General features: G+C 35.9%; 1 protein-coding gene across 14 annotated transcripts in view; it reads left to right on the top strand.

The window, feature by feature from the left end:
* The window catches only part of KDM6A (lysine demethylase 6A), a 159,968-nt gene that overhangs the window by 28,458 nt on the left and 105,367 nt on the right, over nt 1–26,143 (top strand). For all 14 annotated transcript variants that reach the window (XR_014230310.1, XM_082331346.1, XM_082331347.1 and 11 more), the window contains exons 3-4: nt 8,177–8,285; nt 20,755–20,804. Coding sequence is in view for 13 of the 14 variants with exons in the window: in XM_082331346.1 (XP_082187472.1) it covers nt 8,177–8,285; nt 20,755–20,804 (159 nt within the window). In the remaining variant the exon portion in view is untranslated. The remainder of the gene's footprint in view (nt 1–8,176; nt 8,286–20,754; nt 20,805–26,143) is intronic.

Here is a 26,143-nt window from a genome sequence, read left to right on the forward strand (position 1 = left end):
AAAACTGGGCTGCCTCTGGTGCTTGAACCCTTTTGGAACTGAAATTTAGACTGTGCAGGTTTAGCAGAGCAATTGGTGGTAGTTTTTTAATATTTTATAATAGTTGCTTTTCTATATCACCTTGTATTCAAACAACAGCACAGAAAATCATCCTATTTAGTCTGAAACCAAGTATTTTCACAAATATGTATTTGTTGTGTCAGTCTTTGTAGACATCTTCCTATGCATATGTATGTACATTATTCTCTGTTAATACTTTTTTCCAAATTTCTTTATTCATTGCTTCGTTGTTGTCTTCATGCTTGGTAGCTGATAGTCAGTGTTACATTTCCAAAGACTTATGTCCGGATCAGGAGATCTTTGCATAAATAACAGCTATTCAGATTTAAACTTTGGGCTTTTTTCCTAGGTAAAACAGGCAGCTATTAAACAAGCAGACTCTGGCTTGAAGTGGTCTTTTTTTTTTTCTTTCTATGTTGATTTTAATTGTATTTCCAAAGTTATTTACCTAATGAAATGGAGAACAGCTATTTATTTGATGTATGATGTCTTACTAAAATCTATATGAAAATCTGTAGCCTCCTAGATACAACTGGTTTAACATTTTTGAAAAAGATAACTTTATTGATCAAAGTTAACAGTCTAAATGTTCTGAGGTATGACATGCTTGCACCTCAGTTGTGGTGTTCTGTGTTGCTGTAGTTAAGAATTGCTAGAATAAAATCGGATTTAGTAGTCTTAAATTTTAGTGTGTGGTGAACTATTCATTAGCTTTAGGACAATTGCTAAATTGAGGTGCTGCAATTCTACTTGAAATAGAATTATTATGGTAAAAATAGAAAAGTTCCTATATTCTCAGATAAAAATCAGCCATTTCAGTTGCCTATGAAAAAGCTACTGCTACGTTAGGGAAAAAAAAAGTTTAAAAAAAAAAAAAAAAGAATTATTATTATGCGGGATTTGGAATGATGAAATTCCATACAAAATTTGTCATAATCTCCTGAGTCTTCAGATTATGAAATGATTTCAGGGACAAAATAGAGAGCATTTTGTTTGCTGGTAGTTTAGAATTTGTTTTAATTTCATGTATAATATAGGTGTGTCTGTACATGCATACACATCTCTATTTGTAAGTATATCTTACTCTTTTTAAAAGAAGTAACGGGGAGGGGAGGGGGGGGTGTGCATCCCAAAGGTGATCTCGGAATTAATGCAGAGTGATTCACTACATTAACTTCAGTCAACAAATTTTTCATCAAAATGCAATTGGTTATGGACACTGTCGGCTGAAAACAACTAAGCTTCCTGCATTTTTCTTTGAGAAGCCTACACTGTTGAGTTTACATCTGTCTGACAGAAAACACTTGTAAAGAATGTCTTATACTTGATAATAAGTGTTCTTTATTCAGTGATGGCAAGTTGGTTTTTTTCCCCATCCGCTAAAATGTCACTTTTCACCATTTATCATTGATTTGCATATATTCTGTTTTGTATTCTGTTCTGCAGTTCTGTGCTTTTTATGAAGCAGTATCCCTCATTCTTCAGTGATAATTGGCTTCAGGAAGAATTATTTCTAAGTTACTAGTGTCTCCTATTCTCCACCACATTGTAGCATTTGTTTTGGTGATACTAATTCTCAGCAGTAGGTTTCTAAATTGTTTTTTTTTTTTATCTTACCGTTTGTTTCTTATGGTGATAGTGTGCTTTTTTCACTCCAGTCTCTAGAACATTTTTGGTTTGTGCTCTTTACCTTTCAATTAGTTCTCATGTTAATTTTTCACTTGTAAACTTAGCAACCTTGACCTTACTTCTGCTGTTTGCTGGTGCATCTCCTCTCTTCTACTGCCAGATTATACTGAAGATGTAATAAATATTTTTTTTCAAATGATGCCTATGGTAGATAAATCCTAGACTGCAGTAGTGGCTTTTAAATAAAAGTCATCTTAATTGTTATCATCAAGCTATGCGTGCCACTAATGTCCGCAACTGCTTGTCATCTTTATTGCTTGCACTGTTTATTCTTGTGTCCTGTTTCATGAAGCAGTAATCATCGGAAAATAAATTGGCCAAAATTGACGATGATATTTCTTGAGAAATGCATGAGGAGGATCAGTTTCCATTGTTCTGTACTACTCATTGTCCCTGAAATGATAAGGACTTTGATCTTAAGTATTATTAGCAGATTAGAGTAACTTCCTGACATTCCTATATACCATAGAAATTTTGCAAGAACAAAGTTACTGAAGAGCCTAGTTCATGTTTTTCCTTCTTGAGGCCTAAGTCTTTTGGGTCATGAACATGTTTGTGTCCAGCACGCTATACTTTTAACACTCTTATTGAGGCTTTTATGTAATATAGTCCATATATGAAATATAAGGAGAGTAAACTTGTGCTAAGTTGAGAGATAAATTTTATAACACAGAAATTTTATAACATATGAGTTTCACAAAGAGAGAGAGAGAGAGCATATAAAGAAGCTTTGAAAGCTGTAGTAGGAATTGACACTGAGTAAGAAAGTAAAGGAAGTTAAGAGTATCGTGCCATCCATACATAATATGAGAGCCTTCAGTGGAGGATCTGCTGAATTAATATAGGTTATCTTCAGACAAATACGAATTGTATGCTTTTCTCTGCGGAAGTAAATGAGGTGTTCTTTTAAGTCATCTGCACCCCAGGATGTGGTGTTTATCCAGCCAGTTATTGATGGGGGAAAAAGATAGTTTAACTTCTGAAGAATTCAGGCTAGTCTTTTTTTCTCTTTGCTTAGCTGAAGTGAGCCTTGTTCACACTTCTGTGGTTGCAGAGCAGGAGCTAGAACTGAATCAGGAGGTTCTCAGGATGGTAGCTGTTGTCACTGTTATTAGAAAATCACATGTGCATTTTGGTGAATTGTGGCATGGAGAAAGGAATGAAAGCGAAGCCTTTCAGAACATCCTCTTTTGATACTGAGGTGGGGAGAATGAGCCCAGCATATACATGAACTTCTTGCTTTTCTGGGCTGTAGATATCCTTCAGACAGATAGCGTGATCATCACTTTGGTGTCCAGCACTGTCTGCATAATTACTTTATTTTCCAGTAGGGTAAAATATCCCTTAAGAGCTAATTAACATTTCATTTCTAAGCATTAACGTAGTATGTATTTCATTTGTGAAGAGTCCACTGATGTCTCTCTTCAGATTTTTTCACATGGATTTTTTTTTTCATGCTTCCAGTTCTGATTACTTGCTCACAAAGCCCGTCCATTCAGGTTATTGCTTTCTAGAGAAACAAGAAAAAGGAAGCAGGAACTGTTTGTTTGTCTCCACCCCCATCCCTGATGGAAGGCTTATCTACATATACAATAGCGTTTTCTATTGTGAACTTTAAGGTTCTAGGAAGATCTTGAGGCTTTGAATCTGTCATTTTACACTATGTTGTCTGCATTAAAACACTATCTTTTTCTTGAACAGTTAATTTATTACCCAGTAAAATTCAAATAATTTCTTTAACTGTACATTACCGCCCAGCTGTTGCCATCCTAACAATTTATATCGCTAGGTTTTGGCTTTCTGTAGTTGTCAGTGTTTCTTCTGTTACAAGTAAAAATTTGCTGACTCAATGGACTCCTCCATTTTCATATCTTTAATATATTAAAGAATTAATAATTAACATTTTGTCATGTTTGGCCATTTAGTTCCGCTACTTTAATCTTGGTCAATCATGCTTGTCACGAGTAAGAAAGGACATAATTACATCATCTTCTTTAGAAACTATTGAAAAAAGCTGTATTGATTTTTTTCTTTAGTACAGCTGTTTAACAGTAATTTGAATTTGTGCCATAAAATACAAATAATTGCAACCACAGAAATAACATCGTCCTTTATACTTTATCAAGTATAGCTGTAATATGCGTCAGTGACTTCTGTATACAATATTTAGAATTCTGGTTTTATCTGTTGGATTTTTTTTTTTTCCCTTATAGTATATTCCCAACTCTAGGATCTTTTCTTCATGAAAGAAGAAACCATTGTTTGGTTTGTTTTTTTTTTGGGGGGGGGGAGAAGTTGGAGGGGAATGTCCTTCTCCCAACAGAGGGGAAAAAATATTCCAGTTGCTTTCCCTTTGGAATAATAAGTAGTGAACATACAGGGATTTAGTAGTGCCTTTTAAAGATGATAACAGCATTATTTTTTCCTTTTGTGCACACATATGAATGTTTTCCTGGCTTTTTCCAAGTTGACAAATACACTAAGCTTTTTTCTTTTTCACTATATTGTATTTAAATGTGTCCTAAGAATTGGTGTTTGAATTTGTGAAATCAGAATGCCCCCAGTCATGAACTATGATGTCATAAGAGGGGTTTGCAACTGTCATGTCAGAAGTGTTGACAATAGTGTATTATTTCAGTTTGCTTTTAATCAAGCAGGTGGCAAACAACATGAGTATTGTTATTTTTTTCATATCATATAAACCAGCTCCTTTTCCTGCAGCCATTCCTGTAGTTGTTTCCGGCTTCTGCTCTGGTTGCCACACTGTGAAGCAGCTGCGGGTGATTATTTTGCCAAGTTCCTAAATTCTTCAGGTTTCCCTTTTATCTTCATGCAGCCTTGAACAAAGGGAAGGAAGTGTACAACGTTGTGTAGCAATCTTCCTTTTCATTTCAGGGTCTTTCTCTTCCTTGTTAATTTGTCGATACTAGCAATTCTCAAGGCTGGCTCCATTGAGTGCACTTAAAAATCCATACAATGTGGAGAAATAACAATACTTAAAAACCTGAGGGGTTTTTAACTTCCTTAGACTTCTTAGTGTCTCAGGATGATTTTAATTGGTTACACAAGTAGTGCCATAGATGGCCTTTGCAGTTACAGATCCACTGAAATGAGATCTTTTGATTATTCCTTCAAAGAAACCATATACAGATATGTGTAGTTGTGACCTCCCTCTTCAAAATGCTTTGCATCCATTCATTCAGCTAAGAGGCAAATTCTTACCTATGCAGAAAAATACTTCTTCCTTTCTGAAGATGTTTCTGGAGGGGTTTGATGGGCAAGAAGGTTTCTTGACCAAGTTGCATAAGTCGGTTTGTCCAGATGAATCTGCTCTGGCTACTAGGAAGAACGAGAACCACGTACTGACCAGAGTGCTTATCCTCCAGATACTCGGAGGTTGACTTTGGTGTTCCCGCCGAGAAAGTAAAGTTTGCTCTTAGTTTCTGTTTCATTTTGTTAGAATGTGCTAGAAGAATTTTAAAAATTCATATGAAACAACCTTTACAATTTAAGTTTGCATAAATACAAGTGTTTTCCTGATAATGTTGCAAATAAGGTAGAGGTCAAGTGAGAGGGTGTACTTAATGGTGTAGTTGAATTACTCTTACAGTAACAGTTAACTGTAAGTTAGCTTACAGTTAACTGTTGCTTAAAGGGGAAGTTCTGTTTTGCAGCTCTGGTGTCCTACGCCTTGCCTTGCGCTGGCGTTAGTAAGATGGCTTGGCAGTATCTTTAAAGTGTATTCTAAGGCAAAGGGACAATCTGCCTTGTTGCGAATTGATCTGAGTTGTGTGAAAGGCTTGGGCACAGCTTTTTGTATCCCTACTGTATATAGTGCTTCAGATACTTGTGATGCATCTTTTAATGAGGATTTACTTAAAAAGGGGCTGAGGAAACGTTAAGGGTCACCGGATGCTTAGCTGTTTATGTGCATGTGATTTATAATTTCCTGGAATATCCTGCATAGAAAAATCCTGTTATATTTGTTCATAAAGTCAAGTTCCCTTTAAATACCTGTAGCCATCTAATTAAGGAAATAAACTGTTGGAGAGGAAGTTAGGGTAGTTTTTGTAAGCTACCTGTTGTGGTAGCAATTTCTATATGCTCTGAACAATGACTGAATTGTAGAAGACAAAATATTAATTTAAGAAAATGTCATAGTGTGAATATTCTCTTCAGTAGCTGCAGCAGGTATTGCATATCATCAGAAAATGGAAGGCCTATCTGCAGATCAGTCTGTTACAGTAACATTAAGGGCACCAGCAAGAATTGTGCAACGATTTGTACAAATCCAGAGATGAGAATAAAAAGTGGGGAGAGGAAGCAAGGTGCAAAAAACAAGATTCTGCTTTAAAACATTTGCAGATTGGAAGAGGTTCGGCAGATGAGCCTGAATGTTGAGAATCAGTGCGCACACAAGCAGTAATTTTAATGAAACTCACTTTGGACTTGTGTGCTTTGCTTCTGATTCCAGGGATCGTATTCTTTAGATTGAGAGCTGGTTGACTCCAAGAGGATAGTGGTGGGGATAAAATTAAAGGAGTAGTAGCTTTGATTAACGGTCAGCAGAATTCCGGTCCTTCTAGTGCAGTTTGCTAAGGCAAAACTCACAGCATGAATGAACAATTCTGCAGCAGTTCTTTGATGTAGAGACAAATACAGTTCTCAATTTAATGTCTTCAGAATGTGGCCAAATAGATACAGTTTGAAATACGTAATTTAAATGGTTTTATTAAATCATTTTAATACCACACATACACTGAAGAGGCCCGTTTTGCAGCAGCATAGCTTTGTTTTTATCCATCGGAACTTTATTTCTGAAAAAAGCCATAAAACTTCTGAACTTGGAAGTAGGTGAAAGCGTATGTAATACATCTCAAGCTTGGGATACAAACTGAGACTCACTCATCTGGTCACATATATGGCTTTGTGTCCATTGAGTACAGCAAGGCCTATCCTATTATGGCTTACTCTTTAAGAAAATAATTTTAAAACTAGCATAGCAAAGTAAAAATGACAAATTAAAATACAGATTAGGTCAGTAATTTGGATTCTGCACAGGTGTGTTTTAACTGTTTCTTAACACTTCCTCATTTTATTGTAGGCATTTCTCATTTCGATGGTTAATACAAATGCAACAAAGTAAATCACAAATATGGGCAAGACTACTAATTTAGTATTCGGACTTAAGTATTACAGGATAGATTGATCTTTTTTCCCCTTTTTAATTTTCCAGTTTTAATAAAATGATTTAACAAAGCTTGTCATTTCAGATTAAGTATTGAGGACTTTGATTACTGTAATGTATAAAAATCAAGCAGTTCATAATTGCAACCAGATTTGAAACGTAGTCAAACCCTGAGTCATGGATTAACCAGCTGGAATTAGAATTCATTGGAAGTCTGTCAAGCTTTTGAGAACCATCTCAAAAGTCTGCTGCTGGTGCAGAGGACCTTCCATCCCATTTAAGTTTATTCAGCTACTTCATTTTAATGGCTATTTTGTTCAAAATCCAGAAACTTGAAGTTCAAAAAGTTGGGAAACAGATTCATTCATTCATTCATTCATTCCCAAAGTGTAAATAGGGTCATGAAGTAAGAATATAACAGGTTAAAGATCATGACCATTATGGTGAACAGAAGGTATCAGTTCAGTTTATTAAAAATGTGTGTTGGCAGCACAGAACATAGTTTGATCGCGTGTGCTGCTTAAAAACTTCTAGGGCAACTTTTCTCAAAGTAAAAGTCTTTTCTAACTGGATTAATGTTTCTAACTTTAGCTTTACTTAGTCTACAGTAACTGTGTAGTAAGTAGAAGGTAGTAAACTGCATTTTTTGATGTGGTAGAGGTATGTGAAAAGAATCACATCTCAGGAAATATATGCTAAGTTATATAAATTGCCTAAGCAAGCATGTTGAGGTAGCATATTCTTCAGTTTAGCAAAAACTAGTGAAACAACTGGTAGAATGAAATGTGAGTCCTTTAGAAAAAACAAACAAAGAATGAGAATAAAATCAGAGAGGTTTCTTTCTTGCAGATTGGAAAGAAGAAATAAAATCAATCTTTGTATTTCATGGATTTTTTTTTTTTAAGTTAAAAATTGTCATGTGTGTTAGAGGTTTTTTTTTGTGTTTGGGAAATCGAATGTTTCTGGAGTCCACAAATAAACCAGAGAAAACACTTATTGTTCATTTGCTATCAATTTGTGTTAGAATCTGTGAACTTCCCAATCTGTTCTGTCTTAAATAAATACTACATTTCTTCTTTGAAAAGTAACGCTAACTGAAAGTTGTTGAGATTGTTTGTAGACTTATTGCTTTGCAGAGTAACAAGAAACTTCGTTATTTCTCAGAAAGTGTACAGAAAATGTATTATTTGTTTTAGTTAAAAACAGAATTTTGAAAACCCTTGTATTTCTTTTTCCCAGGCTGTTCGCTGCTATGAATCGCTAATTTTGAAAGCTGAAGGAAAGGTCGAGTCTGATTTCTTTTGTCAGTTAGGTCACTTCAACCTCTTATTGGAAGATTATCCAAAAGGTAAGGTTTTTGAATACTTCTGATAAATGTTTAGTGTGGGATTGTCATTTGGTGGAGGTGACACAACAGAATGAAAAATATTTGGATAACTCACTGTTTTCTCAGTTTGTACTATATTTCAAAGCCCATAACAGAATAAGACTGATGATGTCTTTACGAAAAGAGTTTTCTAACTTCTCGGGTTTTTTTGTTGGTCTTTTTTTGGGTTTTTTTTGTTTTTTTTTAATTGGAAAAAAACAAACCAAAACACTACTGGTTCATGAATATGAAGTTTGTTTAGTTTATACAGTAGTACCACACTGCCTACTTCATTTTTTCTGGTTCATTATTACATGACTGTACAAACAGTTGAATGCATGCCTCTGAAGGTTTCCTGTGGGAGGTGGGAGACACAGGTGCATAGGACGGGAGCCTTAGTGCTTTCACGTATGTGCACAATCTCAACAGGTAAGGCTAGGCTGAAAGTGTTAATTCACAAACAAAAATCTTCAGTTAAAGTGTGTTTCACATTCTGTTTTAAATAGTGAGTGGAAGAATTGGGTGTAGGAATTTTGGGGGGTAGGGAGGTGGGTGGGTGGGGTTTCGGTCTCTGCTTCATCAGTCTTTGAATTACTTAAATGTTTTGTGCCATCATTGTAGCCAGTGAACATGGAACCTTACCTACACTTGTGCTTTGTTGCTTGTGGGTCAATAGAGTGCTTTTTTGGTAGTGGTGTGGATTCTCAAAGATACTTTGCTGTGTTGTTGACCGAGTCATAGGGCGACATCTTCAGCTTGTCCTGTTTCCAGTTCGTGTCACATTGGGTGTCAGGCCCAGTGTCTGATAGCTGCCTCCCTTCCAGTGGTCGTGGGAGGTATGGATGAGTGGAAAGCCTTTTTGGATCTTACTCTACCTGGCTAATTAGAACAGGTCAGAGTATTTAATTTTTTGGGATGTCTTTTTTCATTGTTGATCCTTTTTAGTTTTAGTATGAATGCAGTTCTGTTTGACTTTGTGTAAGGAAACAAGCAACACCCCCACCCTGAAAATGTCTACTCCCACCCCTTTTTCCGAACACACAGAAATACTGGTTTACAATTACCTTGGGACATAGGAATAGGGAAATGAATTATAACTGATAGTATTTCAAAAGGACTGCTTAGTGATTCAGGTTAGCTGTGGACCATTTCATAACAGTGTGTCTGTGTGTCCACTTGTTCACTATGTCTAACATAAACCAGTGTGAGTTAGGGTTCCTGGAAGGAATGCTACCTTGCCTTCATTTTTTAGGTGACACATGTTTAGATTTGATATTACTAGGGAGGAATTTGCAGTTACCTAAATTCAGTATGTAAATTCAGAAGGCTTTGAGTGATCGAAGCATCTGTCTCATTCTGTTGAATATATGGGGAGTTTAGGGACCTTAGTACCCGCAGCTTGTACCAACATCTTAGGAACCCACAACTTGTACCTACATCCCATCCAACTGATGTAATATAACCACTGGTGTTTCCAATTCCAGAGACATGGGAAAACCTGAAGGGAACATCGCGATATGCTGGCTATAGAATTTCCTGAAGAATGGTCCAATCCCATGTATTCCATTCTATTTTATTCCATTCTATTTTATTCCATTCTATTTTATTCCATTCTATTTTATTCCATTCTATTTTATTCCATTCTATTTTATTCCATTCTATTTTATTCCATTCTATTTTATTCCATTCTATTTTATTCCATTCTATTTTATTCCATTCTATTTTATTCCATTCTATTTTATTCCATTCTATTTTATTCCATTCTATTTTATTCCATTCTATTTTATTCCATTCTATTTTATTCCATTCTATTTTATTCCATTCTATTTTATTCCATTCTATTTTATTCCATTCTATTTTATTCCATTCTATTTTATTCCATTTTTTAAAGAAAGTTCAACCCCTCTGTCTGCAAACAACTTACACTGTTGTTTCTGATTAGCCTAATACAACTTGGTATGATGTGAGTGCAGTATGGCTTATTGGATATATTTTACTTAGCAAAGACAGTGCATGATTGTGGGCTGAACTGTATTAACTCTGCTGTTGAGGTGATAACAGTTAAGAGTGATAGGACTAGACATTGCTGTGGATCCGAGGCGAGGTTTACTGATGGGGAGTCTGCTTTGTACTGTGTATATAGTTTTAAGAACAAGCATAAAAAAAACTCAGATGATGGTTGAAAATACCAGTTCTCCAGAACTGTAAACAAGCATGAGCAGAACTGTGTGGGAAGAAACATTTAGGCATTAAAAACCTGAATTAAAATACTCAGTATTTTCTTAGATGCCTGTTTAAAGTCACATCTCAATCATGAAAGAAGTCTCAAGAAGTGAAAAAACTTAGTAATGAAGTATAAAAAAAATAAGGTGTAGCTGTATTTACAAAGAAATGGGGTAGTAGTGAAAACCATACTGGAGGAATTTTAATTGATACGAAAAGGGAAGTTAAAGGGGTTTTCTATTAAGTGAGGGACACGTGTTCTTGTTCGCAACAATTGTTGAACTCCAGTACCAAAGATTGTAAAAGTATTATGCACAATGCAAAAAGGCATGTGTTCTATAATTAATTTACTACTGTTACTTGAAAGAAGTAGAATGCTGGTGTGTTGCATTATAAATTTAAAGTAAAAACAAATTTTATTCCATTCTATAAATTCTGTTACTTTTAATTATCAGACATTCTAATTGCAATTATAGTGAAATTTTAAATGCTTGGGAACTGAAGAGTAAAGGGAGTTTAGAAATGTTTGATCTCACTAATGTATGTTTTCTCTGATTTTTAAGTCCTGAAGTTCCAGACCTGTAAAATGCTGAAACAGGATGATCTTCAGAACTATACATCTGTCTAGTCTGGAGTTAATCTTGGACAAAGTTCTGGAGAAGTTGATGTGTTTAATAAATTGGATGTAATTAATAAAATATCACAAGATACCAGCATGACTAATGCTGCACAACTTTTTTTTTTTTTCTTGGAAGCCTATTATTTATTTAATTAAATATCTTTAATAAATATGTACGCTTTTGTAACGTAGAAAGGTGTGTCTTTATTAAAGGCAAATGTGATAGTGTTCTTTGTTTAAAAACGCTTGCAATACGGTTTGTGCGAAGCAGAACAGAATTGCTAGGTGACTGCAGAAGTACAGTCAGTGACTGAGATGAAGAAATGCTTAGTTGATAGAGATCTGTTAGGTTTCACGTGTGTAGTTTCTTCTGTTTTGATCTGTCTCATTTTTTCACAAATATGTTAACGAACTTGGGTCATTCAGTTGGGTGTATTCGTTGTATGTTAGTGTTTTTATGTAGCTATTACCTTCTTATAAATGCAGTAAAAAAGACTGACAGTCATTTTTTTTATAAGAATTAGGAGTCATACTCCAGAAAAGAGGGACCTTGAGGAAGATTCATGGCAGGTTACTGCATGTCATTATTGGAACTAACCAGGCAAATACTGCCCTTACTGCATGTATGGAGGGAGTATCAGTTAGGGGCAGGCTACCTTGGAAAGTGGAGTAAGTTGATGGCTGATGTCTTGCTGCAGTCTAAATACATCTAGCATATATGTTTGTATTTTTAAATTAAATCCGTTAAATGTTGCAGTAATTTCTCTTGAAGTGCATTATGTTTTCTGTCGCTTGTAGCCACTGAAGTCCAGATTTAATATGCTTTTTTTCATAAAAAAAGAAGTACATGTCTCCAACAAAAGTTGTGAGTTTACATCAGAAATTACTGGATGAGGTTCGTTCTTCTCTGTATTATATCTGAGTTAGACTAGAGTATCAATATGTTTTTTCCTAGCCTTTAAAACATCCAAAGCTGGTGTGCAGCTTGTAGTTTTCCCAAAATGCAGTATGTTTGAATTGCTGTTGTTAGCTGAAGGGTTTTCTCTGCAGCCATGAAATTGACTTGGCCTGTTAATTGCACTCTGCTACTGTTAGGAGAAGGTCCTAGGCAAAGTATCAACCTTTTGGCAGATTTTGAATATGATGAGCCACTGACTTGTATTCAGACAATTATAACCAAGGCAGATTGATTTAGCTTAGCAAGTATGTTCAAGATGGTTTCTGTGCCCAGCTTCCGTCATTTTGATCATTACTGGTCAGAATTTGGCTTCAGGATTTCCCAAAATGAAAACGTTTGCTCATCCCGGTCAAAACTATTCTGTTTCCTCAGTAGCATTTTCTTAACTCTAATCTGATGTCTTCCTCCCTTTTTTTTTAATGAGGCAGCTATTCCCCGCTGTTTGATTGTTTCAGAGGTTTCCAAACCTGTTGTTCCCTGGGCGTGTCTTCAGTGGCACCCCCATCTCCTTGTTGCTGCTCTCTGCTTTGTGCTGGCACAGCTGAACATGCAGCTGTGCGAGGAACTGATCCAACTGAAAAATAACCTAGCAGAAAAAAGTGACGCAATTGCCCCAGAATGTGAAACCCCAGCCTCGGGTTTTGCCAGAGGAGGTTGATGAGTTGTCATGTAGGCTTTTGGACGCTGGCAGCATTGTGAATCCAGCTAGGACTCCATGGTATATACCTGTGAACTTTGCTGCTGCATTCCTTGGGAGGCCTGGGATTTTACCAAAATTATTCTGCTGCTAGTCTTGGAGGAAACTGATGCTACATCAGTAGTTGGAGATTTTAATTTTTTTTTTTTTTTCCCCATGACTCTGGTTTCCATAAGGAGTACAGAGTGTAGACAGTGATCTTTAAGGTTTGGGTTCTAGTTGAATGCTGTTTAATGACCTCATGGACTCTGACATTATCTGTGTTTTCCTTAGGGATCTTTATATCTACTTTGTAGAAAGTCATATATATTGGCTGTGTTCCAGCCTGTGACTTGGAGGACAGCTAGCAGTTGCGCAAGTGGAGACATACTTTTATCATTTGCGCCCTTGAATTGCTGTTCTCTAAGCAAAATTCCTGGAAGTAGAAAATGCAATTAATGAATGATTTGGGAAAAACATGCAATTATTCACATCACAGTTACTAAACCACAATAAATAGTACACTAAAATAATTCTTATTGCTGTACTCAAGTGGTGATCATGTTTTTTATGTACTATGTCAGAACAGTTTTAGTAATACTTAGTTTGTAGATAGTGACTGCATTGTCAAAAGCACTAATATAAAAATACTGTAAGTAATTTATAAGATAGTGTTAATTAGCCCAAGGGCATTTTTTAGCAATTGTTAGGCTAAAATTTAAAAAAAAAAATGAAAAAAAAATACAGAATGTTTATTGAGGTGCTCATTTATTAAGACACAGCTTAAAACCAAAATTTAAACACTTTTTGATTGTTCTCGTGTAAAGTTGTTTGGTTGCGAGAACAGCTCCCACATTCAACAACGTACGTGTGTTTCTTTGTACTTATAATTCCAGCTCTTTAGAGAATTTCTCTGTAGTGGTTCATGTCTTAGTCTTTTAGGACTTTGAAGGAAAGTATTGTCATTAGGAAGCATTTCAATGCGCTGTGTTCTGAGGTACAGAGTAGTAGGAGTCATCTTACAAAATATGAGAGAGAACTTGCAGCATAGGTAGCGTTCTGCTGGTTGTCGCGGGGTTGTTACTGGGCTGTCATTTACTGATGAGTGCTGAAGAACTAGAATGGATTTTAAGTAGCATAGCAATCCGAATGAGTTGAGGAAAAGATGACTGTTTCACACACCTGTGATTTTTAGGTTTAAGGTTTTTTTATTTTGTTGTTTGTAATTGTTAATAACTGGCAGAAATAGTGTTGCTTCTGTTTAGAGCTGTTTATTTCATCTTCAGGATGCTGCTGTTAAATTTTGGGAGGTTTAATTTCAGGCAGTTCAAACCATTACATGAAATTCCTATAGAAAAAAACAAGAATTTTATCTTAAGCTTAGTGTTCTTTATAAATAGTATGTGTGTGTGTGTGGCAGGGGTTAGCAGTAGAAGATTGTTATTACAGAATATAGCTGGACCATGTTTTTTGACTGGTTGTCTGGAAATTTTCATTTTGGGGAGTGTTCCAAATACTTAATTGTTAAAAGTCATTTTGCAGCATACGCTCTTTGAAGGTTTTTTGAGCTTCATGTCATTCCATTGTGTTCCTTCACTGATAATCTCAATATTTTAAGACGTTTCATAGAGTTCATTATCTAAAGGTTTTCTTTAACAGTAAACTCCTTGTCAAATTCAGGTATGTCTTACACATTTAATACTTCTTAGTCTCCTCTGCAGCTCATAGTTGGACATGATCATGGAACAGTGGGCTTCTCATCACTTTGCTGCTGCATTATTTTTCCAGATGAGGATCTGTAGTTGTTAATAAAATTACTTAGAGGACTATCTAGTTTTTTTTTTCTTTCTTAAATATATGAATGCGTGTCTTCCTTCATTCTGTGTTAAAAGGAAGACATGCTTTAGGCTTCTTTGATCGTCTCTTTGGTACTTTCAGCACAAATTTCTGGAGGAAATGGAGAACAACCTCTTTCCTGAGGCCTTGGAACAAAAGACCTGAGCTGCATTTTGCTGCTCTAGCTTCCACAACGGTTTTTTTTGGTCATTGACTCATCCTTGGAATTTCCTCACCTTTTGATGTCTTTAATTCTATGGCTCAGCAGTGTTCATCTTGCTAGGTTAAAACACTATTGTGGATAAAACCTGCACTGTGTAATGAGCTGTTTCCATAACCTGCATATGTCTCCTAGGTTTTTAATGAACATCTATTTTTCCTGGAAGCATTTTCAGATTTAAAGCAACACATGTGCCCTTTCCTTGCTTCCCTTGTGCGGTTCTTCAGCTAATTTTTTGTCTTACTGTTAGCTTTTACATCAGATAAGCACTAAGAAATGTTAGTGCTTGTTTAAAAATTAACATTAAAAAAAGGAAATTTCTGTTTAAGAAAACAAACAAGTATTGATTTACACAGAAGAATATGGAGCTTTGAGTTGTTTTAACGTTCTCTTTTTTGGGGGGTATATCATCAAATTAATGCTTGCTCTTAACTGCCAAAAATCTGTTAGTCACATTCAGCCTTGCAAGGTGCCACTAGATGGTGTCAGTATCTAGTGCACTTTTTCCTTACTCAAGTGCTAAAATACTCAAACTGCTACATGTTTGCATCACTTTCAAAGGCCTCTTAAATTTTCAGGTATCATAAAGTAGGTTTGTTAGAGCAGATCATAAAAGCCATCCTTCTGTGACTGCATGATTTGTTATTAGATGTACTAAAAATGACAGGTAGGTGGGTATCATTCAGTCTAGACATTTTGCTCCCCGTTTTCACCTCACTTGTTTGTTTAGGTTGTGTATTTAGGCTCTGGTTATGAAGACAGATTGTGTATTGTATTACTTAAACAGTTATGTAGTTTATAAAGTTTTACCATTTTCTTATGACATTATGTAGATTAAAAAAAAAAATAGCATCCTGAAACCACGTACCTGGTAACTATGTAAAATCTATTTTGTGTTCTCTATGTGAAACCAAGGAATCTCAAACAGGGGTGAGTAAGAAGCCCAGTATCATCCCTGTCCCAATTCTGAGTTGTCCCTTGACCCTAGTCGTAGTAAGAGAGGAAGGCAAACTCTTAGGGGGCAAATAATAAAGGCTGTCAGCGTTAAAGTAACTGTAGATATTGCAAAGTGGGTCATTCTGGGTGGCTGTAAAAACCTGCAAGAAGAGGAAACCAGTAAACTGTGACTGTATGAATTCATTGAGGGTCAGCTCTGCAGTAGGTGGCAGAGGCTTATAAGTCAGATTCCGAAGTGAACTTGAGCTGAGGAGGTTTCTTACTGTCCAGTAGTTTTAATTCTTTGGGTGGAAAGATGGTGTTTTAATTTGTGGAGCTATTTTAGGTAAACATTCTTTTATTCTCATCAAGCAACATAGCTGACTGTGCTTGATCTGAAAAGCTACATATACCTTTGGGGCATACACCTCCTCCCCCCGCCCTCCTCGTGCCCCATTCGGGGTAGGTTGGTAAAAGCTGTGTCTGCCACTTGCTAGGTTGTAGGATTTTCAAGGGTCTGATCATCAGGATTACCTGTTAGGCAAATAATGTAAATTGCCAGGTTTTGGAGAGAGATGTTAATAGGAAAAGTGTAAGCTGATACAATAAGTAATGAAATACTGGGCAGAATGATGGAGATACGTAACTATGAGCACCTTTTTTAGGAATTCTTGAGTCACTTGTCCAGTATTGTTTTAGACATCTGAATGTGATCTCTTGGCTTTGTGCTTTTAAGAGAGCTTTCTGTGGTTGACTGGGTCATTTTATGAATATAGTTGAGAGTGAAACAAGAAATGGTTGTCCTGCTGTTGACACTCAGTGCTGTTCTTTCTGAGTCCAGGCATGCATTTTCTAGATGCTCAGGGGTATTGTGCATGCTGAAAAAAGAAGTTTCTATGTATTTGGCCACCAACAATTCCATAGGTTTAAGAATTTCAGTGGCAAACTTTTAGATTGGAAAAGTTCAATTATAAGTTCCTAATCAGAAGATTGTTTGCAGCATTCTGCTGTGCCTAAGAGTGATTTCAAAGCACTCATTTCATTATGCCTAAAAAAGGATATCTTAACTGAAATGGGGTAATCCCTTGTATCTGTAAAAATGAGAGCTGACCCTATGTTGAAAGAGGGGCAGTAATTCATAGAATTTTTTTTCTGACAAAAATTGTCTCACCTTGGAATGACCAGTTTTGAATGAAAAGTAAAGGTGCAAATGACATGGCAGCCTTTAGTGTTGTTTTTTTTGTTCGGGGTTTGGGGTTTTTTTAGTGCTTGTTTAGTGTGTTGCATGACACAAGTGACTTCCTTTTCACTTTTTAATAAACCAGAGAATGTTATCCTATAAATGGAATCATAGCAGTGATGAAGCATAGCCTATGTTTCAGATAGGGACTAAAATTTTTGTTGCTCAGCAGATTCACTTTCTCTTTTTCCTTCTTAATCTAGAATAAAGTTTGTAATTTGAGGGGTTTGCACTCATTTCTTTAATTTAAGGGAGAAGTTGCTTGTAGTTCCATAATGCACTTTTTAAGTAAGATACTCTATTTCTACAACATAGAACACAGGCTAAATGTCTGCTCACTGTTGACTCACTCAGGGAGTAGAAAGTATGGTAGGGTTCAGATTTATGGTTCATGTTCTACTGCTTTAAAACTAGTAGGTTGTTTTAGTTTTTCAAAAATCTTGGTTTCATAACTTGATTTCTAGGCTCTTCTTATATGCAAGAATAATCTTCGGGATAGGCTTGATTAGGGGTGTTTTGTGTGGGCTCTGACAAAAAAAATTCTCTCTTGAATACCTTTTTTCTGTTTTACTGCTTGTTCCTTCAGTCCTTTTCAGCAGAGCTTGAGTGCCTGTGGAGCAGATGTTTAGCCTAGATGTAAAGGGGGCTGAAATAAACTTTCGTAGGTAACTAACTAACTGTAAGGTGAGCGCTTGTTAAATACTGAAATTGTGATCAGTAACAGTTTCTAGTTGTCTAACTTTCATGAGGAGGAAAGGGACATTTAGCTCCTGTATAAGGGATCCCTCCATGATTCATTGTTACGCGTTTTCAGCACAACACTGAGAATTTTAGCATTTCATCTTCAAGAAGTAGAAGCAGAATACTGTTACCCTAGAAGGAAAGGCTGGATCCCTAGAAGAGGTTGCCGAACCCAGAAGTAGGATTGGGCAGTTCACACATGTAAGAGGAGGACTGTAATGTCGTCTTTGTTCCTCTGGAAGAATAATGTGACCTTCCTTAAAATGAAGGCCATATCTTCTTATCATGTAAACATGAAATATGCTTCAGCAGTCCATGCTTTCCATGTACTTGTTTTTAATTGTAACATGAGCCCAGCACATTAAAGCAGTCATTTCAACTGTACTATGGGAAGTTACTGAACTTTATTGAAGAATGGAAGAGTTAGAAAAGAAAATAATTTGCAGACGTCAGCACTGTAAGGAAAACTGGTAGAATATCCTGGACCAAAGACTCATTTCTTTAATATAAGAACTTTTCCCCATGTTAAATGGAGGTGCTAGAATTTCTCTGGGCAAGATTCTTTACGAGCAGTGACATTAGTGGAGCCTAGTTTGCTGTGCCTCCCAGTTCTCCTCCTCCCCTGACACGGAGCTTTATCGGGTCTGAATGAGTGAGTACCTTCAGATGTCTTCTCTCCCCTTTTTCAGTGCTACTCCTCTCTGTTCCATTGTCTGTGTTTGGCTGGGGAACAGGGCTGCACGTGCTCTGACTAGCTAGGGTTAGGAGCAAGAAGAAAGGCTTGAGCTGTGCACCTTTTTGCTGTGCTTGAATAAGGAATGTTTTGGTCACTGAACAGCAGTAAGGCTTCCCCCCCCCCTTTTTTTCTTTTCTTTCCTTTTTAGGTCTTCTGTTGCTTCTCTATTTTTGTATTTTTTTAAACTGTTGACATTTTATAAACTTATTAGCAGTACCTTAGCTGCTATAGGGAAACATGTATTTCAGTTCTCTTGTTTAATGGATATGCTCATGTGGGTAGTCCCATATTTTTTAACAGCTACACTGAAAAAGTTCTCCCTTTTATTTTTCCAGTATAAATCCTTGGCATTGTATTTAATGTTCTTGTCATCTTTTTATTTTATTCATATCCCCTGTATAATTTACTGCAATAGTTACTTTATAAAAAAACACAATAGATTACAAGAAGTTTTCAGTTTCCTAAATCTTGCATAATATGGTGCTGTTTGCTTAAGTATTTGAAATATACTTTAACCTTTAAAATTGGGATAGGTACTGCTTGAGTAAGAAAAAAATTCCTTTTATGTAAGTGTAGTGCATTATAAAACTGTGTCAGAGTACGTGTGTGTTTTCCTATTTGGGAAAGTAAAGTCATTCCCATGTTCAAAAGCTAATTATGCCTTTCCGTAGAAAAGTCATTAATGATAGCTGGGAGAAGGTGAATCTAGAAGGAGTATTTGGGGTAGGAGGTTATTTTGTGTGATTGTGAACATCCTTTATGACATAATTACAGAATGTGACTGAAATATGCTTAGTCTTAACATTCTTAAACTTAGATTGTTAAGACTGCAGTCATATCCTTCAGTTTGTACCAAATTTTTTGGGGGGAGTGGGGGAGGAATTGTATTCTTAAGTTGTGAAAGACTTAGCCTGATTGACTAGATTTTGAAGTGATTTTATTCATCTAAGTTGCATGTAAACATTTACACATATTGCATGTTGATAGTGTAAGGATGATGAGTGTTCTCCTAGTTTTTTTCCTACTCTGAGCATCTAAATAAATCACAGTTTAGAGCACCAAAATTAGAAGCTGGCTCCACAAGCAATTCCAGTGGTGAGGGGCACCTTATGGGCACGATTCAGCATGTATCAGTTAGGCATTTAAAAATACAAGGTTGTGAGTCTCCATAGACAGATGAGTGCAAAGGTATATTCTTAAGAGAAAGCTCTGTGTGCATTGTCATTATGTATATGTTGTTCTTATTTTGCTTAAACTTAAGGACTTTTGTTAAGTTATGAAAATGAATATGCGAGACAGGCATTGAAGGGTGATAAAAATTAGGGATATTGTTTATCCATGGTACTTGCAGGAAATGAACCTGCACATAAAGTGCATATTGTTCTTACCATTTAATCTGTTTAGTGTTTTTAGTTTTTCACAGCAGAGGTTGTCTTCTTCTGTTATTTGGAAGATACATACTGTGTAGAAACCATTCTTAAATCTTAAGAAGCAAACACTTGAAAAATCAAAATCTTGGTGTTACTGCAGTGAATCATTATTCAAAATTCTTCATTTTTGGATGGTGTCTAGTGCAATCTTCTTCTAAGAATGTAAAGCCCTGTTTCTGTTCTAGTCTGATGTAGCCTGTTAGCCGAAGGGCAAGATGAATCAACCAGAATTTTTAGTGGGGAAGAGGGATGCAGGAATGGTGATTTGAGAAATTCATTGCTAAGTAGAGCTAACATTCTACTGAACAGAGCTGTTCTTAGTGCTGCTTCCCAGGTTAGTCTTGGTCTTAGATGTTGAACAAAATGTAAGCTTTTTTTCGCTTGCTTTTGTTTCTCTAGTTACTGAATGAAAGGGCATGTGAAATTGATTTCTCTTTGTATGTCCCTCCGCACCAGTTCTTTAGAAATTACAGGACATCAGGGAGCATGGTAAATGAGCTACATGATTAAATTTTTAAATCTTACAACAGCTTTGTCCAGGATGAAAATCCCAAAATTTCAAATTATTTCCTTTGTTATAGGTTTTCTTTAAAATATTTCTTGATTTACATTTGTAAGATTAATAATAAATATACTTTTGGGTTGACATTTCATAAAACAAAATTATAATCTTAAGGAATGCATTACCCACAACAGTGTACTTATTGTGGCAGTGTTGCTTTTATTAAACCATTTATCATTTTAATGTTGTGTATTCTGACTCTTAAGGTTTTCTGTCTTTTTCTTAAAAGAAAATGCAACAAAACAAATTCAACATTCATTTTTCTTTCCTACAGCATTATCTGCATACCAGAGGTACTACAGTTTACAATCTGACTACTGGAAGGTCTGTATATGCTGCCTTTTTTTAAATGTATTGTTGTAAATGGTTGAATTTCTAAAATAGATTAATTTCAATATGTTTGGTGTATCTACCTGCAATTACTTTTTGGCGTATTAATTGGGTGTTAATGAAAATGTTCACCTATACGTACAATTTATTATAAATCTAAGTGGAAATAAATCTTCACACCATTTGTTGAAATGGCAGATCAATTAACTTGACACATTTTAGATTTTTTTTTTATTATCTATTACTTCAGTTTTTCTTATGTAAGCATAGATATTTGGATACGTATGAGTATTGAGAGAATCATAACCACTTGAAAGCTGCTGCGCAGGCGTTGGACTTGTACTAGGAAAAATGTTCTCAGGTTGCTTTTTATTTCCACACACGCCAAATAGTTTCAAGTCCCTTTCAGTATTTTAGATAACATTCTTATGTAAGGCAGGAAAAAACCCTGTTAGTGTAGCTATCTTATCTGTAAGTCCTTGTAGAGGTATCAGGACTTTAAATGAATAAAATTAAAAAATTTCTTACAGTGATGTCGTAAAAAAATATTTAGCATTGTTGTATTGTCACACAAAATGATTTGAGGCTCATGATTGAGACAGAGGTGCAGGAAAGCATGTGACACAGTAGATACTTGTGTGGTCTTAAGCAGCTGTTTTCCTTAAACGTCTGCGTAGACGCATATTTTGAATAGGGAGGGCTGACTCTGGAAAGACATCAATACCGTGTATATACCAGTATTAGAGAAACAACATTTTCTGTGTTCTTTGCATTTTATAGGGACTGTAAGTCCGTTCTGAAAAATCCTGTGGCAACTTCTCCTGTTTGGGGGCGTGGAAAGGGAGAAAGGCAGGGTAAATAAGGGTAGAAGAGTGAACTGAAATTAAGTGTCTTCTGGCATGTGGAAGGAAAGGTCCGGTCGGAGCATCCTAGGAAAATTGTTCGTATTGTCTTGTAAAGCCCCTGCTCCAGTAGAAGTTGTATGAGTGCCATTTTTGCACCAAGCCATTTTGGAGTTGCAGTGTTTATTTCAGAAATAACCCCTGTAGTTTAAAAATTACAACGTTAAATAAAAGCATTCATCTATTCTTACTTCTTACATGGTCTCAGAGAGTTAAAGATTGCTATAAATGAGTGTTGAAATCGATCAATTAATTAAACATCCACTGTAATAGTTTCTGTTGTTTGTACTTTTCCCATGTTAAGCATTTCAGAATAGTTTGTGACTTGAATTATTTTTTCTGGCCTTTGTTCTAATGGCTCATTATTAGAAGAAGTGATAGATGATTAGTAAATTATTTTCCCTGCATTTTCAGAGAGTTCAGGGTGAAGTGTAAATGATTATATGTATTTCCATAAGCGTAGAGTGTTTCAGCGTGGCTCAGAATATTATCTGCAATTAAAATAAATGTAAACTCTGGTTGTTTTGCAGTTCCATTTCAAGAGCATGGATGCCAATAAAATGTGTGATCTGTGCTTGACTTTATTGAAAGTAATTTCTTTTTGTATTGCAAGGTGCTGGTATTCTAACATACCTGTTTCTTGTGTATATCTCAAGAGTTTTACCATGCAGCGATTACTCAAACAATTCCAGTTGCAAGCATGAGAGCATTGTTTGGAGCTGTCAAAAGACCATATTGACTTCTACAAAGAAAAAAACAAACAAACAAACAAAAAAAAAAACAAAAACAAAAAACAAACCCCAAACCCCAATAATTTTTCTTCAGTTGGCCTCACCTGGGAAGGTTACTGTGCTATTTGATCTCATTACAAGCTTCCTTATAAATGTGTTGTCCAAAGTGAGTTTTTTTTCCATAATCATTTTAGAGATTTTCTTAGTTTTTATGTGCAGGAAAAAGAGCCTGAAAGAGTCCAAAAACATTTTTTGGTTAAAAACTTTTTTGCTGAAACTGATAAAAATCACAGGTGAATCATATTTCATCTCATTAATGGATGATGAAGCTAGTCTGGAGTTGGCAGTGGGAAGCTGCCTGGGTTGGGTCTAGAGAAAGGTCTTCCCGCTCTCCCCTCAGCTGAGAGGATTTCTTGTTTCTTGTTGTCCTTAATGCCTTGTATATGTAAGAAACTATTTAGTCAAGAATAGTGTGTGGTGTATTTTTGGTCACCCTTATATGCTGTTTTGTTATACTTTGTAATTAACTTTTTTCAGAGAGATACAGAAGACAAAAAAAAAAAAAAAGCAGTCACATTTCCTTGTTCTACTGTTGTGGCTTTTTTTAAGATTTTTTTTTTTTTTTTAAGTTTTTACAGGGTTAGATGTCATCAATTAAGTTGTTGGAATTTGTGGTGGTAAAGAAAGGAAGAGAGAGAAGGGTGTGAAGAAAGGGAGATATTTATGAGCTGTGAGGAGAGCTGTGTGAGAGTACTGAGAAATTGATGGAGAGTGCTGAATCACATGAAGGTTATTATATAAGGCAGGTTTGAAACCAGACAGGAACAGTCTTATAAACTTAGGCAGCATATCTGAAATGACTTACTGTTGTGCAGTGCAAGTTTATGTGGTTGAAATAAGTGTCCTCTATCTTCTTTGTTTTATAAATAGAAAACTTCTAGAAGGATTGTGAGAGATTTTAGTTTGCTTTGGATATAGTTTGGCCTTCTTATATAGTATTCTTAGTCTCTGCTACTTTTGGTTTTCACTGTTGCATGGGGTTGGTAATTGAGCATTATTTTCATGCAGTGTTCATTATACAATATTCATTCTACAATGCGTCTTTTTTTTTTCCCTTTCATGAAGAAAAGCATTTTAATTTTTTTGAATAGATATTTCTGATGGTCTGAATTTTTTACCAGGTGATTTTCTGTCAGAATTTGGTACATGGGTTGTTTTATTGGTAATACAGTGAGCATTTTGTTGATCCTATGGGACAAAAAGAGAAAGAAAAAGCGCTTTAGAAAATAAATTCTGAATATATGTTATAGTGACAGAAGTGAAGGTGAAAGGTTAGGAAGATGCTGTATTTTGCCATTTACCAGATCGATACTCCCTCCATTCTGATGAGAGATTACTTCCTTTCAAAGAAGTAATACCTGTATGGATAGATCTGAGAGAGCTGGGTTGCATTATGCCACATATTCCTAAATAGACCACTTTTTGCAGTAGTGTCTTTGGGCACCCACAGATCAACATAAAATGTCCTGCAAAATTACTGAGTTTCTGCAGTTTTTGTTGTACACAGGCACTGTGGTACCTTAATTCTGCATTTTAAAAAATTATTTGACTTGAAATCTTATTAAGTAAATATCTCAACTTGGATAAAAGCTGAGATAACTTAATAGAGTTCTTGCATTCAAGTAGTTTTCTCAATGTTTCTTCTTCTTCTTATGTGCCTATGCTAAAATAAATCTCCCTTCTGTGCAATGTACTTCATTCTTATTTCTTTTTAAAACTCCCCTGTGTCAACATGTTGGGGGAGGTGAGGAGGACTGTGGGGGATGAACGGATAGGAAGGGCAGTTCAGGAGAGGGAGACAACATCTAGAACTGCAGTTTGTAGATTTTGATGCTACTGAGAAAATAAAGATATCAAGTGTAAGTGTCTGCCATGGTTATCGGTTTTGACATATTCTGAGGAGGCAGGATTAGAAGCTCAGCAAGGAGTAGGATATTCCTGATTTTCATCCAAACATGATGGCAGATATCTGGCACCTGGAAAAAGTTACTTCAGTCATCTCATGTGGTTGTATTATAATGCAGTTGATAATACTGACCTCTTTTATATAGCATCTGGGTTCAGGTAGGGCTGTCCTAACAGAAATTGCAGTACATGAGTGAATTGAGCATGTGTAAGTGTAAAACATCTGGACCTGTTGCACTGACATGGTTGCCCAGGGCAGGGGAGACCTAGAAACCTTCCTCCACAGATGTGGGGCTGCAAGAGGTTTCAGTGCTCACTAGACTGATTCTTGGGAGGGTTTTACAGAAGAGCCTGGTTGTCCGGTACTTTGATTAGATCTCCTCTGCTTTGGCATGGCACTGCTACTGCAGCCTTTACGTTGTTCGATAATCTTGATTAAAATGTATTTGTGGTCTTTTGCAGGTAGGTGAGTGTTCACATATTATCAATTAAAAATTGTGTGCTTGTAGTTGTCGCAACACAGAATTTGAATAAATAAAACTTTTTGGTACGTATATATTAGGTAGCAGCGAGCTCCCATATGCTGATTTTCTGCAGTGTTTCCGTGAGCCATCTATTATTGACATCTCTGTGATTGGGGAATGAATGTGTAGCCTTCTAGGCAGGGTTTTAGTTAAATCCAGGGGATTGTGGACAAGTTATGAGGAGCATGAGGACAGCACTGCCATTGTATGTTATTCTGAGTGTGCTAGTTCATCAAAGAGAAGTATTCTGTCTGTGTTCAAGGATTTTTATAAAAAGCTGTGTTTCATCGGAGTAACAGAGGGTACACAGATACTTAACATTTCTATCTGTATGTGAATAAGTTGGAGGATTGCCAGGGCACAGTATGTAGAAATGCACCTAAGTGAACCTTAAAGTGATGGAAGTTACTGTGAAAATGAGTCACTCCTGTATCAAAGACGACTATTTACCATGGACTAGGGTGCCTAGTTCTAGAGTGTAGATGGAGGATGCCTTGAAGAGAAAAGAAACCTCAGTTTATTCAGTTATACTCGACTGTAGTATCTCTTTATAGAGAAGTACTTGGAGTGGATCAGTCAGAAAATCTGAATGTTCTTTGAAATGTGTGAGGAACATTTAATTAGTGAGTTACATCCTCCAACATGAATTCAGAGATAGACTTCTTGTTAGCTGTTGACTTTGGCTGGAAAGTTGCCTGGAAGAAAAGTAAATCTGTCAGGCACTCTTTATCATTGTTATGAAAATGGTCCTAATCACCTTTTGTTTTTAATAAAGATTTCATTTATGTGGTCAGGGTGAAAACATCAAAGAAGTTTAGTAAACTGCAAGGAAGATTTTCAAAGACCTACCTTTGTGGTCCAGTGGATTTTAAGAATATCTGGGTGCAAGTATGGTACAAACTCAATTTACAGTTGCAAGGCTATACTGTAGAAGACTGAATGGTCTAGTTTTTTTAAAAAAAAAAAAAAACAAACAATTGAAAGGGAGGGGGACAAATCCCATAGTTGTTTTGCAGCAAGGCAAGGTATCAGTCTAGTTCTGGAAAACAGCTATTTGGTACTCCCTGCCTGTGTTTACTGGATATTAGAACTACTGTCTTAATTCAAACGTTTACCTCGGATCTTCTTCATATTTGTCTCTTAAAATAAATGATTCTTAGAAATTTAATTTTAGCCATATGTTTACAAATAACAGAATTTCCTCTCACTTT

Source organism: Platalea leucorodia (assembly GCF_965183815.1).
Source record: "Platalea leucorodia genome assembly, chromosome: 2".
Taxonomy (NCBI): Eukaryota; Metazoa; Chordata; class Aves; order Pelecaniformes; family Threskiornithidae; genus Platalea; species Platalea leucorodia.